At 53.4% G+C, this 14546-nt stretch overlaps 1 protein-coding gene across 11 annotated transcripts in view; it reads right to left on the bottom strand.

Moving 5' to 3' along the window:
* Positions 1 to 14546, bottom strand: part of EPB41L1 (erythrocyte membrane protein band 4.1 like 1) — a 95595-nt gene that overhangs the window by 18036 nt on the left and 63013 nt on the right. For 9 of the 11 annotated variants that reach the window (XM_068912078.1, XM_068912075.1, XM_068912083.1 and 6 more), the window contains 10 exons: positions 13263 to 13338; positions 12603 to 12821; positions 12386 to 12473; positions 11770 to 11922; positions 10876 to 10973; positions 10032 to 10207; positions 9218 to 9366; positions 8291 to 8326; positions 5890 to 6081; positions 4302 to 4400 (listed from right to left, as the gene is read on the bottom strand). In XM_068912078.1, coding sequence (XP_068768179.1) covers positions 4302 to 4400; positions 5890 to 6081; positions 8291 to 8326; positions 9218 to 9366; positions 10032 to 10207; positions 10876 to 10973; positions 11770 to 11922; positions 12386 to 12473; positions 12603 to 12821; positions 13263 to 13338 — 1286 coding nt within the window. The remainder of the gene's footprint in view (positions 1 to 4301; positions 4401 to 5889; positions 6082 to 8290; positions 8327 to 9217; positions 9367 to 10031; positions 10208 to 10875; positions 10974 to 11769; positions 11923 to 12385; positions 12474 to 12602; positions 12822 to 13262; positions 13339 to 14546) is intronic. The other 2 variants (XM_068912086.1, XM_068912081.1) reach the window with 2 other exon arrangements.

The following is a 14546-nucleotide window of genomic DNA, read 5'->3' as shown; positions in this document are numbered from 1 at the left end:
CGGAGCTTCAGAGCTCAACACTGAGCATCCGGGGGGGGGACACGCCAGCAGGCACAGGCTGGCCACCCTGTGCTGGGTCTGCCCATGATGCAGATGCCCAGGGTTCTTGCCTGTAGGACAGGCAACTGAGATTCAGATCCAGCACCTCAGCTGAAAGACGGTGTTCTGCAGTGTGAGTTAGAATGACTTTCTATGGCCCAAGCATGCACTTCAGCCACAGAGAGCTCAGTTGGCTGCACTCTCCCTGCACAAACTAGGAAAATAAATCAGTGCAAAGGAGAGCTGGATTCGCAGTGCCCAGGGCAGGGGTGTCAAGTTGATGTGTTTGCAACTAATACAGCAGTTACACTCAAAATGGAAACCTAATAACTGAATACTGAATAAGGGGAAACTGAGGGCAGAAGGAAGCAGAGAGAGAGAGAGGGGAAAAGAAGAGGAGATTAGGGGAGAGAGAGAAAGAGAAAGGAAGAAAAGCAATTGCTGATGAAAATGCCTCCACATGGAGTTAAAGAGAGATCAGCAATCAGTGAAAGCCCCCAATAGACAAATGTCATTCCCCAGTTCCCACCTTCTTCACTCAAGTGCCCAAGAAAGAAAGGCCTGGGGTTCCTGACACACAGAACATCCAAAGCCATGAGTCTGGCCCCACTTGGGCAAGGGGCAGACCTCATGTCAGCTCCTTCCTCACCTGGGCTCTGGCCAGAGCTGGCAAGCACACAAGGACACAACAGTTGCTCTGGCCTTGCCTGGTTATGTCACTGATGGCCAGTGCTGGTTCTCTGCTCCCTCCAGACCCAAACCAAAGTGGTAAGAAGGGTACCCTTTCTGTGCAAATGCAAGTAGGATCCTTCTCCAGGACAGCATACGAGACCAGGCAGGCTGAGCAGAGGCTCTGCTGTGTTATCTGGCATCCCACTGTCTGCCACAGCCAGGCAGCCCTGAGCACCAGTGTTGAGGAGCCTTGTCCTCCAGGAGACCCATGTGATGCCCTATTGCATCGCTTGCACAAGCCTCCTCAATATCGCTTCTCACCCTATCCCATGTTCCCAAATGCTGACTGTTCCCCAGGTCCCTTCCTTCTCACCTGCCTCCACCGCCAGCTCCTCATGAAGGTTTTGTTTCTCCCTGGTCACGGGAGAGACAGTCAGTGACTTCCAGGAGCACTAGGCTGTGGCTATGCCTTTCATAGGCGAGTTCGACCCTTGAAAGCAGCATTACCACCAGCACCCTGGCTCTCCTAGGCCTGCCAGGAAGCCCGCTTAGGTCTCTGGCATTCCCTCAACACCGGCCTCCCAGTTTACTAGGGATGCAAATGGTCTATTCAACCAGAGGACTGCCTGCTTCCCTGAGAGTACAGCAGCTTCTCCTCTGCTTCTGCACTGTGGCCTCATCGCTGAATCCTTGTACCAGCTAAGTTAAGGACAGACAGATCATAGGCACAAGCACAAGTTCCTTAAGCAAAATCCCCTCCTCCCCTTTCTCCGGCTGGAAACCAGGGTCCTTTGGAGGAGTACTTCCGTGGGCAAAGAAGATGAGTTTGCTCTGGCTCCTGCTCGGAGTCATGGCTCCATATAAATGCTGTAGATCTGAGAGCCTTAAGATAAGTCTTCTGAAGCCTGGTACAGTATGTTTATCCATGGCAACACCTCTGAACCAGGAAGGAAGAGACCAAAAGTTCCAGATTTATCTCTGAACCACCTTCCTTCTCCTCAGAGCTGAGAAAAAATTTGTTGATAGGAGCACAGCCAACTTCATGGAAACAGTCAACTACTCTGTGAAGTGCTCTGCATTCTCTGCTCCAGACAGCTCAAAGCCACAGCTCTTGGCAGCCTACAAATCTCTGGAGCCTGAGCATTGCTGGGGATGTTTGCTGCAGATATCTGGATACTTGGATATGTCCTTCAACAAAGCAGAAAACTTCTGGAGCTTTGGAAGAGAACTTGCCAGAAGAAAGAAAAACCTCAGAACAGCAATCAGTAGGCCAGCAGGACAAAGTGTGTGCCAAGACAATAGCTGAGTCTAAGAAATGATGACATTGGAAAGAGTCTGACCAGAGAGCAGCCTTGACTTCCCAAGGGATAATTTACTTTTAAGCCTTTTCTTTACATCTCTCCTACTGGATTTGCTCCAAGGATCAGGAGTGGCTAGAAGGACATATCAGCAGTAGCTTTCATGTGTCACAGGAGATGGTAAACAGGCAGAAAGTAAAGAAGCAGAGAGAACCAAATGCACCTGATGGCTGCAGGCAACGCTTACACACTTTGGAGGAGCCCGGGGCAGGCAGGAGGTTTCTCCCTTTATCATCCTCCACTATATCTGCCATTTTCCTTCGCTCCTTGGGGAGACTCAACTTGCTTGAGAGAAAGCAATAGCCTCATAGAAAGGAGGGAAGCATGAATTACTCCTACTTCGTGAGACAACATATTGCATTGCTTTGTCAACCCAAAGTTAAGGAGATTCCAGTCATCTTAAAACCCAGCACTCTTTTCCTCCAGGCAGAGGAAAACCCCATTGCTAGCAGTACAGTTCCTCTACAGAAAGTCAGACCATGCGATGAGCACAGAAACTTCCTGGTGTTGGTCACGCATGGCCTGAGCAGCTCTCACTGGGGACGCAAATTCCCTGTGAAGACACAGGTCATATAAGGACAAAATCACAGTGGCTGTATATCAACTGCTGACTCTCAGCCACCAAAACATGGTGAGAAATCAAAGGCAAGCCCAGTTCAGTGCCTGAGCAGCCCAACTAAGCCCTGACACTCTGGGTACCTCCAGCAGGCAGAGAGGAGGACTTCCCAAGTTAAGCACATGCATGCTCACCTTGCTTCTGCTGTTTCTGTCCAGGAGCTGTGGGGCCCAGCTCTGGCAGAGATTCTTTGTCGTTACAGATGTGCACAGAACTGACATTTGCAAGAATTTTGCAGCAACCCTCAAATATCGGCAGGCAGAGGGTCACAGCACAGACCAGAAGATGCTGCTGCACAACCTGAGTCTCACCAAAGGAGTATCTGTCCTTCCTGATAAAGCCTGAGGCCTTCCTCAAGTCCTGACTCGCACCCATGCTGCCTCTCTGCAGACATGTACTCTAGCCCAGATTTTAGATCCAGACACCCTGGCAGGGTATAGCCTGGCAACACCAGGCACTTTTGCGCTGGGCCAAGTACTCTTCTTAGCTATCGGAACAGGCTCAAGCCATGGGCTAGCCACCACCTGGAGCCGTGAGCTCAGCCCTCCCCAAGCACAACAGGACTGGACCCAGAGGGGTCAGCAAGTCAGGCCTGCCCATGCTCCCTCTACCTTGTCCCCCCAGAACAAACAGCCCCTGGCTTGCACAGAGGACTCCTGGCCATCCTGCCCAGTGCACAGCTGTGCACTTGAGCTGGTATTAATAGCCCCTGAGATCATGGGGAGCAGCAGAGAAGAGCCAATCCTTTCCCTGCCCCTACAGCCCCTGCCTTGCCACCAGCCCTGGACTGACACTGACTTTGCTGTGCTGTCTTTTTTCAGGCACTTAGACAGGATAAGCATGCCATCGCTGCTGTGCATCAGCTTTCAACATGGCTAGGTCCAGCCACATCAGAACTAAGTCTCAAAGCCCAGTTTTCTTCCACTCAATAATATCTTCTCTCAGATGCCCTAGGAAACAACTACTGTCATGTAAGAGCTATAAAGCCCTGAATGCAAGCAGTACTGAGAGCCCACATCCCTCAAAGGCAGGCACTACAAAAGGACAGTAAAGGCAGGGGTACCCCGCTTCACACAGGCTGAAGTCAAACATTTCTAATCTATCCAGAGATGCCCTATTTCTGGGTGCCTGGGCCTGAGCAACAGTAACTCCAGCTGAAGTCAAAGGAAAGCATAAGGGATTGCTAAAGACAGCCTGTAGCTGGGTGCCTGCTTGCACCTAGATGAGATGGACACATGCAGACTGCCCTGCACCCTGGGCCTCAGCACTGCCTCCTCGAACTCCCCTGGCAGCAGCCAACAGCTCTGCTCCCTTGCCGGAAGCGCAGCCAGCTCTGGGCAGCTTATCCCACAACTGCACAGCGGTACTTTACTGGTACTTTACCCAGGAATCCCTGTCTCATAGCCTGGAAAAAACAGCCATGGGACCAATATTCATTGATAGTCCTATCCTGGTGAGGGATCCTGCCCATCATGGAGAGGACCCGCTCAGGGTGCCAGCGAACAGCTTGGTGTCTGCTTGCGGGGCAAGCACCACCCATGCTCGCCTGAGAGGCATTATGCATAGTCCAAATCAGTGAGAGCAAAGGGTGGGAAGAGAAAAGGGATGGTGATAACCTCAGGAGAGGAGATAAGGCTTTTCTGCGTGAAAGACTCCATGCTTAGGGAAGCTCCATGCTCAGATGAAAAATCCTCTAGGGTATCTTCTTCCATCCTCTGTGTCAGCAGGAAAACCCCAGCACCCATGGGGAAAGAGAGAGACAGAAAGACAGAAGACACAGAAAGAGAGAAAAAGAGCACATGAGAAGGAATGAAGGAACAAATGGATAGATGGATGGATGGATGGATGGATGGATGAAGAGAGGTCACAGATATTCCAGCTCTCGATCCTCCACTTAAGTCTTTGAACTTTACATGTTTGCTTGTAAAACAGATGCAGGGTAAAGCCTCTCTCCCTGTTCCCAAACTCAGTGCTTTAATGAGGGGTTGCGAGCTCCCTCAGCCCACCTCTGCTCCCACGCTCCCCACACTGGCTGGGGGGAGCCCCAGACTGGCCAGCCCTGTATCTCCAATCAGTGCTGGAAATCAGCAAGCAGATGTGCACATCACAAATTCCCCGCAGAGACCCTTCTGGCCCAGTCTCCCTCCCAGGACCCTGCACCACTCCTAGCAGGGCATCCCTGCTTTCTCTCTTGCCCAGTGAGACCTTCCCAGGACAGAGCCAGGAAGTGGTGGCACTCTGTCTGTGGTGTCTGTCCATCCAGCTCTGGAGCTGTGCCAACCGGTGTTGGCACTGGGCTAGCTCTGCAGCCCTTGCATTGGAGAGTTTGCCAAGGTGGGGAGAGCAAGCAGAGAGGGTCTTGCACTCTTGTCAGTCAGGATGGGAGGGAGACACCCTTGCCACACACACCATGGGCTGAGCCACCCAAGAGCCCACCCCTGCACAGCATCCACACCACACCATATCCCTCTCTCCTCCAGCAGTGATGTGGAGGGCTCTGTGCAGCTCATCCCCTTTCTCCTCACTGGTGGGGGAATGTCCTCAGCTCCAGCCCCCTAGACAACTTCCGTTTGCACTCTCAGTGCAGAATATCTCACTGCAAACCCAGCCCCACTGCAGATAAAATACCAGAAGGAGAGGATGGGTGTGCAGGATCCCAGCACAATGCCATTCACCTCACTGGCCCTCTTAGCCTGATGTGTCTGTCCCTCTTGCTGCTCACACCACACGGGTGCCTGGCCTGTGAGCGTGCCATGGGGCACCATCTGTGCAAGTGCTTGCTCCCTGTGTCTGTAAGAGAACACCTGTGCTGGGCACTCCCAAGCAGGACCGCTGGTAGTACCAGGGTGAGAAAGGCCCCGGTCTCATGGACCAGCATAGCTACATGCAGCCCAACTCCCAGGCACTCCCAAAACACAGACCCCAGGAGACAGATGAGAAGTTTGACCCCATGCAGTGCCTGGGCACAACGGGAGATCAGCACCAGCAGCGTGCAACCAGTTAGCTCATTACAAAACTTCGGCAACAGCCCCAGTCAGAGGCCCTCTCCCTCCACCCAGTGTTGCCCCCACATAACTCCCATGGTCACATCCCACCATGCTCCCACTGGACAGCATGGTAAACAGAGACCTGGAATCCAGCAAATCATGAACACCTCCTGATGAACAACCTGCTCCCCTCCAAAAAACAGGTAGCAGAACAAACCTCTCTGGCCTTCTCTGGGGTTCCCTTTGGTGTTTCATCTTCATGCTTGGGTGAGGAAGAGGCTGGTGAGGAAGGCAGCCTCCTGTCCCGGTCCCTGTGAACCAGCTTGCTGTTGGGCTCCTTCAAGGTCCGTTTCAGCTCATTGATGCTGGCCTGATGCTTTAGCAAAACGTCTTCTGGCTTATCTAAAAACTTGAGGAAGGAGAGAGGAAGGTAGCTACGATTAAAGCACTGGCTAAGGCAAAGGGGAAGAGCAGGAACACTAGGGAGGATTTGCTTCACATTTAGGGTCTCAAGATGCAATTGAACTGTGTGTCCGAGAACCCTGGTCTGTGACTCTCACTAGGTCCATATTTCAGGAAGGAGGAAAAAGGCAGTGAGTGGCAGAATGGACACACCTGATTTCCCTCTACGAAGGGCAAAACATGCCCCTTTGGCATCTCGAGCATGGCATGTTGAGGATGAGCTAAATCAGGTGGGAGAAAAGAGCTGGCTGTTCCTTGAGATCAGCAAGGGGCTGGGCCCTATTGAAAATGCCAGCAGCCTCATCTCAGTCAGCTCTCTCCAGGCTACGCTGCTCTGCAAGGCATGAAGGAACCAAGAGCCTCTGACTCGGCAGGGCAGGAGAGTAGCCAGTCCTCCTAGTAAAAATTTTTGGGACTCTCCCATTGGCATTTATAATAGGGCTCCCTAGAAGTGGATTTCTGCAAAACCAAAGTCAAAGCTGTCCGACATGGATCCAAACCTGAATCAACACGGACCAACTCAGGGCCAACACAAGTCCAGGGGTGGGGTTGGGTCTGGCTTGCTATAGAGAAAACAGCTCAGAGAGCTCAAGTGCAAGCTGAGATGTGGGCTTTAGAGTATCTTTTTGCAATGTTACAGGCTCTAGGATACCTCCCTTTTTTCTGCCCTAGGGGTGGGCAAAGCAGCTCAGAAAAAGAATCCATCCTGACTTCTGCCTCAAGCTCAAACCTGTTTTGAGGTTTGAAAGGAGTCAACTAAACTATCTTCCCTCCCCATTACTTCTCCTGGCTGTCACAGCAACAGACCAGAGATTCAAAGGAGTCTCGTGAAAAGTCCAGCCAAATTTTTCAGATACTGAAGGCTCAGCAGAACTTGTGCAAAGATTCCCCCAGTCCATCTCCATATCCGAAGCATGCACCCCATGGCTTGCCCACCTCTAGGCTCAAAGGAGTGTCAGAGAGCACAGGACTGCAGGAAACAGCACATGCACATGCAGCGGGAATAAGCAATGAGGCAGACAGTGGAGGGAACGCAACCAGGAGTCTGGCTCCATGGTGGATGAGAAACCAGAGTTCTGGGACACTGGCACCCACCACACTGGCTGCGTTTCCCTGCTGTGCTGAGTGGGAATGGCAAGGGCCTGTGCACTGCAAGCAGACCACTAAGGCTACATCTGCCTCCATCAATAGCTTAAGCAATGATTTAAACCCCACTGTAAGCAAAGAAGAAATCTCTCTGATAGCAGCTCTGAATTTTAGGCTGGAATGAATTCGCAGACCGGGTCAGACGATCTCTGCCAGCTGTTTCTGATGGAGGGACTACCACATACACAGGTAATTTGTGAGAGGGTCTGGCAGCCTTTGCAGTGCAGCCTCTCGCTTCTCTGCTCTGCAGCTTCCCTCTCTAGCAAGACTAGCCAAGCTCAGTCCAAGTGCCCTTCCACTGCACAATGGGTAGATATCACTGCCGGTCTTCGATGGGCAGATGAGGCAGATGCGGAAGGAATCTCTGGGATTTATTTGCCCAAGGCAGGGCAGAAAGGCAGTGATAGAGCTGAGACTAGATCCCTGCCATTCCTGGCTCTGCTGTTTGACCCCAGCTCTCTAAGGAGACAAGCCATGCAAACTGCTGCTGGAGAAAGGTATTTCTTGAAAATGGAGCCTACGTTCAGGGCAAGTGATGTAGACCCCAACCCAGGAAACCCAAAAGCAAACACCAAGCCAGGGCTCCAACGTGAAGTAGGAGCTATAGGGCTATTCTGTGCCAGTGCTGTCTCCTCAGTGGGACAGTTAGGACCACAGGGTTGGACAAAGAGACACAAGGAGAGAACATGGATGAGTCAGAAACATGAGCAGAAGCCAGGTCTTCCCAGTGGGCCAAGGATTCAGCATGGTGGCCTGTCCATTGTGCCTTGGGAAGGCTCTTGCTCACACACAGAATGAAGACTGCCTTACTTAGTGGGATAGAAGATGCTTCGTGTGCTCTGGTGCTAGACCGCCCAGCTGTTTGCCCATTAGATTTGTCTAGCAGGTCAGTCCCCCTGCCTTGGTGCATCTTGTATTCCAGTAAATAGGGTGACACACAGTGTTGCTCTGAGGAAGATGGACAATATGATGCACCGATGAGGACTAAGATACTCCAGAGAAAAAAATACCTCCTGCTTGTGCCTGGGGGTTGTTTCCTGCTCCGGCTGGCAGCAAAGAGAGGGTTAAAAGCAACCAGCAGGGTCAGTCCAGGGAATTTGTCACAAACTTCACAGTCAAGTTGAATTTAGGCGCCTACATGGGGCCTGCCTGGGACCTATTGTCTGGGGACTAGGTCTCACAGCTAGGACTCACAGCAGGGCCCCACTGGTATCAGCATGAATAAGCACAGAAGGACTGGAAACCCTGCTCCCTACTCAGCATGGGGAGAAGGGCTAGGGGCTGACATGGGCTGCGGTGCCCTCTGATCCAGCCTGGGTGGCCAAGGCAGTACACAGATAGGGCATGGCTGCGTGTCCACCAGGGTGAGAGAACATGTGTCTGATGTGCCTGAGGGAAGCACTGCGTGCGGCTGTGCCTCTGCAAGGACGCAGGGAGAGCAGAGGGATGGACAGAGGCCCAACCAGTGTCCTCTGTGGCAGGGAGCTCTTTGCTTGCACAGTGGTGACCACTGACACACTTGGTCCTTCCCTTTCCCTGCTCCCAGACCCAGCCTGGCCACCTCTGCCTGGGGCTGAACTGTGAGATAGTTTGCAGGGCCCTGTGGGAATGAAGAGTTGCTTCAGGGCAGGGGGCAACAGAAAGCAGAACTGAGCTGCTGTGACAGTCCCATTCCCATTAGTAAGGGCAAGAGAAGGGGCCACATCAAGCCTTGTGGTGGAACACTGGCTCTAGAAAACCATGCCCAGAGGTGATCCTTCCTAACTGCAGCCCAGCCTGGGGTTGGGATACAGATCCCTGACATCTGTGTGCTGGCCTCTCACCAGGCCTCTCTCTAGGGGCAGCCCAGAGTGATCTAGGCAAGTTCATGTTAGGAGCTGCCTCGCGAGACAGCCCACCCTTTAGCCTCCAAGGTCCTATGCCCATGAGGTCTGTACCTTCAGCTCCTTGATTTTTGTTGGGGTAGTCACTTCCTCATCTTCTGCCTCAGACCGTCTCCTGCTGCCAAACTCACCGTCCTCATCCCGCTTCTCAGCTTCTGCCCCAGCATCGTGATTCTCGCTGACAGAGGCCGGGCGCGAGAACTCTGCACGTGCAGAAGAGAGCCCAGATCACACACATGCAAGCCAACAGTCCCCATTCACCCCACCTCCTCCAGCCCTCTGCCCTGACACAATGGCTTGGACCAGTTGGCTAAGAAGCCCTGAAAGGACCTGCAGCAGGGAAGTCAGGTCCTAGGACTTGCTGACACTGCCACAGCCCCAAAGTTCAGGCCTCTTCTCCCTTCCTTTGAAGCTTATACCTGTCACCACCCTGGCCCTTTGCACCCTTCCCCATGGCCCTGCACACCCAGGCTGAGCTAACGCTATATCCCCCATGGAGCAAAAGAGAGACCCATCTCCCCAGCCCAGCTCAGGTCTCAGTCCTGGCTTAGCTGAGCCAACCATGTCCGCATCCCAGCTGCTAATGCACAGACACACAAGTCTGGGCCATCACTTGGGATGGGGACAAGCCCTCTGCCATGGAGACCCAGTTAGAGGCAGCCTACAAAAGTCATCCCATAGACTGCAGCAACCCTGACAGATCCAGCCAGTCCCTTCCCTGCAGAAATGAGCCACAGCAGGACAGCACACTGAGAGGCCACCACACTGAGCCCAGCTGCCCCTCACCCACACAGCCCTTGCCTAACAGCAGCCTCCTTGCTCCTGCTAGCAGACCAATCTCCCTCCCCCTCCCCAATTTGGGGCATACCTCCATCAAGGCTGCGAGACATGGTGTACCGTTTACTGGAGGAGCGCTCAAAGAAGGGGGCCGGGCGGTCGATGAGGGCACTGGCCTGCCGTGTTTGTGCCTGCGTCCGCCCGCTGTAGCGGAACTTGGAGCCCATCACCAAGAAGCCCTTTGGGGGTGGCTCTGGGGACACCAGCCTGGGGATAAGTGAGGCAACACACAGTTAGCAAGTCCACACACAGCACTGAGCTGGCCTCCACAGCCCTGTCTCATGCATGCATACAGATTGCAGCCATGTGGGGCAAAGTCCCAGCTCCTCCTCCCTGACAACTTGAAGATCCAAAGCAGAGATGAGAAGTGCAGTGTGGAAGAGGAGTTTGCCTCAGCAAGGTGCCAATGGGGAAGGAGGGATGAAGGGGGAATTTAGGGTCCTGATAAGATAAGGGCAAAAGAGGGCAAAAGGTTTTTCCAAGCAGTGGCAGAGTGGAGCAGACAGCCTCTGCCTTACGGAGCAGAGATGGCTCTGGACAAGGGAAGGACAACCTAGAGCCTCCCACTCCATGGGGCAGAACAGGTCTGTGGATGAGAGATGAGCAGAGCCAGCTCCTCTCTGCCCAAAAAAGTCAAGAGTAGCCATTCCCACAGGGACATGAGGCAGGGGACAGCCCTGAGCATGCAGGGAGAGGGCAGAGAGGGCTGCTCCTACACAGTCTACGAGTGGGAGGAGGACAGCTGACTCATTCCAGAACAGGGCAGAGGAAGCCTAAGGGAAGCACTGGAAGGTCTATTTCCCCACATGAACAGACTGAGATGAGCCACAGGCAGCAGCTTGTCTCCCTCTGAGGCATAGAGAAGGTCTCCTCACCTGAAGAAGGTGTGATGCTCTATGCAGACCTTCCAGAGACGCTTGGCAGAGCGGTGGTTGGGCAGCTTGAAGCCAATGGTGCTCTCAAACTGTTCGTACTTGAGAGAGACAGAGACGTGCTGTTACAGGCAGATCCTGCGCTAAAGGACACACTGGGAAGGGATTTGCCTCATCAAGACCCTCAGGTTCCCCTAGCAGGAGCCATGGCCATGCAATAGTATCTTCCTCAAACCAGCACTGAGAAAGTCCATGACCAGCACTGCTGGATGGAGGGATCCGTTCTTCCACCCACACTTCTGGTCCAAGCACCTTCTGCAACTGTAATGGCTTTTCAGTTCAAGAGACACTCACTCCCTCAATAATTAAAAAAATTTTAGTTTGTTTTGGTGAGACAGATTTACTCTCTCCACTTTAGATGTACTTTCCTTGCTTTCCTTGCCTCTGCTAAACAAGTGAGGAGAAATGTGTTCTCCCATAAGTGCATGTAAAAGGGGTAAAATTTAAGTGGGAAAATGTTTATAGAAAATTAAAGAAAAAGACAAATATCAAAAATGGTTCTGAAATACCCTTACTGGGCAACATCCACATGCCAATGGGGTCACAGTGCCCAGGGAACCTGGGGAAAGTTGTGCAGGGTGCTGTCAGGCTTGCTCAAGTCCTCTGGCTAAAGTCATTTTTTCAGTGAGAAAATGAGAACTAAACAAGAAAACACTTGCTGACAATCCCCAATTGCCAAAGGAGCTGTGTTTTCTTGGCTAGCCATGGCCTTTAACTTGGTAACTACTGGGACAGAGACTGGACTAAGGCCAAGACCTCCCCATCAGGCACAACTCTGCTACAGGAGAAGCAGGTATCCTGCCCTGCTCTTGGCCACATTGAGCCCATGGCACCCACCTCACCAGGGCGGATCTTGATGTAGAAATTGCTCCTCTTGTAGGAAATTTTGAGGATCTTGGGCCAGGCAAAGCGGTTGATCCTTAGCCTGTCCCTGTAGATGAGGAGGCCATTGGCACAGACACCCAGCATGATGTCAATGCCTTCCGAATCCTGGAGGAGAGAAGAGAGACAGGTGAGGACTGCTCAGCCACCCAGTAAGGACCAGTCCAGTCTGGAGTCCATCTTACGTTATGGTGTCATATTCCCTCCCATTAGGTGCTCTGATACATGGGACTCGCTTGCAGAGAGGAATGGCACCACTCAGATTTTGTGCTTATGCTTATGGGGCATCCCAGGTGCACAAAAGGGGCTTCACATTTAAACTCTTCTCCACATTACTGCACTGACAGTATACAAACAGTATGGGAGCTACAGACACTACAGGAGTCTCCAAATGTCAGAGCACTGAAGAGCCCCAGCAGGCTGTGGGATGGGAGTGAAGAAGGAGGAGGAAGAGGAAGAGAGGTGCGACTGTGGGAGGAAGGGGCTGGGCAGGGAGGAGTGTGCCAGGACTAGGGCAGGACAGGGCCTAGCCCCTGGCCATGGTCCTCCCCCAGCTCTCGAGCACCAGTACCTTGGCATGGTGCAGGTCCACCCCGTACATGGAGAGCTTCTTTGCATTCTCTAGGAAGTGGATCTCCGCTTCACCTGGGGTCATACCCCTGTGAAGAGACAGAGAGGAAAACGTGGCCAGGAGCCCAAAGGGATGCAGGCCAGCACTCTGGTGCCTTCCCTCATCACCAGCTGCCAAGAGCTGCCCCTGGCCAGCCCCATCCCTTCCTGGGGCTCACCGGTAGGTCTTGTGCAGCTCCATGATGCGCTCCTCCAGCTCTCGAGTCTGGTTAGGGGCAAAGCGGAGCTCACTGACATAGTTGCCCACATGCTCCTCAGCATCGTAGTCCCCCAGCTCAGCCTGCACAGCATAGGAGCCCAGCAGGGCATGTGTGACAAAGGAGCAGGGCAGGCGCCCTGTGATGATATCTGCACGGAGCTGCAGGCACAGGTAGTATCTGCAAGAGGAGGGGTCAGAGGGTAAGAGGGAGTGAAGGCATGCGCTTTCCAGAGAGCCATGCAGACATGCTGTGCAGGCTGGAGCTCCCCGGTGAGGGATGTTACAAAGAAGGTACACCACCTCATACTGCTCCCCACAGGGACTGCCCCCTTGCACCTCCCACTGCAGCCTTCTTGGCCCCTTATCAGACCTACTCACCCATCGCTCTGCATGCGATTTACACATCCCCATCCCACCCTCTGCACACAGGGCAGACAGCAAATCCCCTCTCCTCCCCCTTCCCTGGCTGCCCACGCTGACATCTTTGCTTAGCGCTGCCCCTCCACACACTCAACACGCACTCCCACCTGACCCTCCGGGCAGTTGCCCGGTAAGCCTTCCCAGTGGGCATACGTGGGTCCTGTGCAGTGCGTGATGAGCGCCTGAGAATCATCCTTACCTCGTAATGTCCTCCATGAGCTGGGCAGGGTCAGGAGGGTAAAATTTAACTGTGAAGGCAAAGTTCCAGGGCCCACCTAGCAAGGCAAAGAGAGAGGTAAGGGCTGTGCTCATGCTGGCTGCAAGCAGACATCAGGCATCTCCTTTGCTCCTACTCATGAACATACAGGAACATCCTAAGAGTCCCATGGCTAGGTCTTGTCCACCCCAGCCCAACACAGGGCAGGACAAGGGGATTCCAAAAGCTGTTGGGAGAAGGAAGATTAACCCCTGGGAGGCTGTGCAACTTCCAGCTGCTCTGGACACTCAACCAGCCAGACACCAGCATAATTTGGTTAATTCTCTCCAGACAGCTTGGGAGAGAAAAATATCACAAGCCTGGGAGCTTTGGTTTAACTACCTTCATGAAGAGAATCCCACTGCCACAGCAAAAGCTGCACATGTTCCAGTAAGGTGACACTGTGGGTAATGGCCCTCCTGCCACCTCAGTGCTTGGTCCATGAGCCATCACAAGCAAAAGCTTTCCTGCACATCAGTACCTGACCCAGCAAGCCTACCCCAACCTGTTCTACCATCTTCATCCTCCCTGCCCAGGGCACATGGGGATGGCACCTGCAGAGGGACCAGCCCACTCTCGGCTCTCCAACAGTCCAGACAGGGTCCTTTGCCCCAGAGCCAGGCTTCCCATGGCCATGGAAGAGCAAGAGAATAGGACCATTCAGGTGCTACCAGGCAGCCAAATGGACAAAGACACCCCTGTGCCCAGGGCAGTTGCCACAGGTCCCCTCTGGGGCAGGTGCGGGGGAGACATGTCAGAGGGACCTTTCTCCAACAGCCAGTGATGCCAGCAGCCTGGAATCAGAGGTCCTGGGGGGCTCTGCTCAGCCCATGCTTTCAGAACGGGCTCTGCAGCAGAAAGGAGAGGTCTGCTCTCGCCACCACCCTCACTCCACTCCCTGCTCCTGGTGCTGATGTCAGCTCAACACTGGAGCTCATCAGAGCCTCCCGCGAGCTGATTTAACTCATTAGCCTGACAGAAAAAGGAGATCATCTTTTGCCGCATTGGTAACTCAAATCAGCTCATGGAAGAACCCAGTGAAGACAGAGCAATGTGACTGGGGAGGACAGCATACCATGGGTGGGGTGAGGGACAGGAGGGGAAGGAGCAAAGAGGAAAGATTTCCCGTCACAGCAGCTAAGCCATCGTGTTGGCCCAGTGCGCAGCCACGCTCTCCCAGGCATCCTACATTCAACCCCCTCAGAGTGCCAGGCCCTCAGGCTGTAT

The sequence above is a fragment of the Struthio camelus genome, chromosome 18 (genome assembly GCF_040807025.1).
Source record: "Struthio camelus isolate bStrCam1 chromosome 18, bStrCam1.hap1, whole genome shotgun sequence".
NCBI classification, from domain to species: Eukaryota; Metazoa; Chordata; class Aves; order Struthioniformes; family Struthionidae; genus Struthio; species Struthio camelus.
The sequence above is the reverse complement of the archived record's forward strand: the minus strand, read 5'-3'. Positions and strand labels throughout refer to the sequence as shown.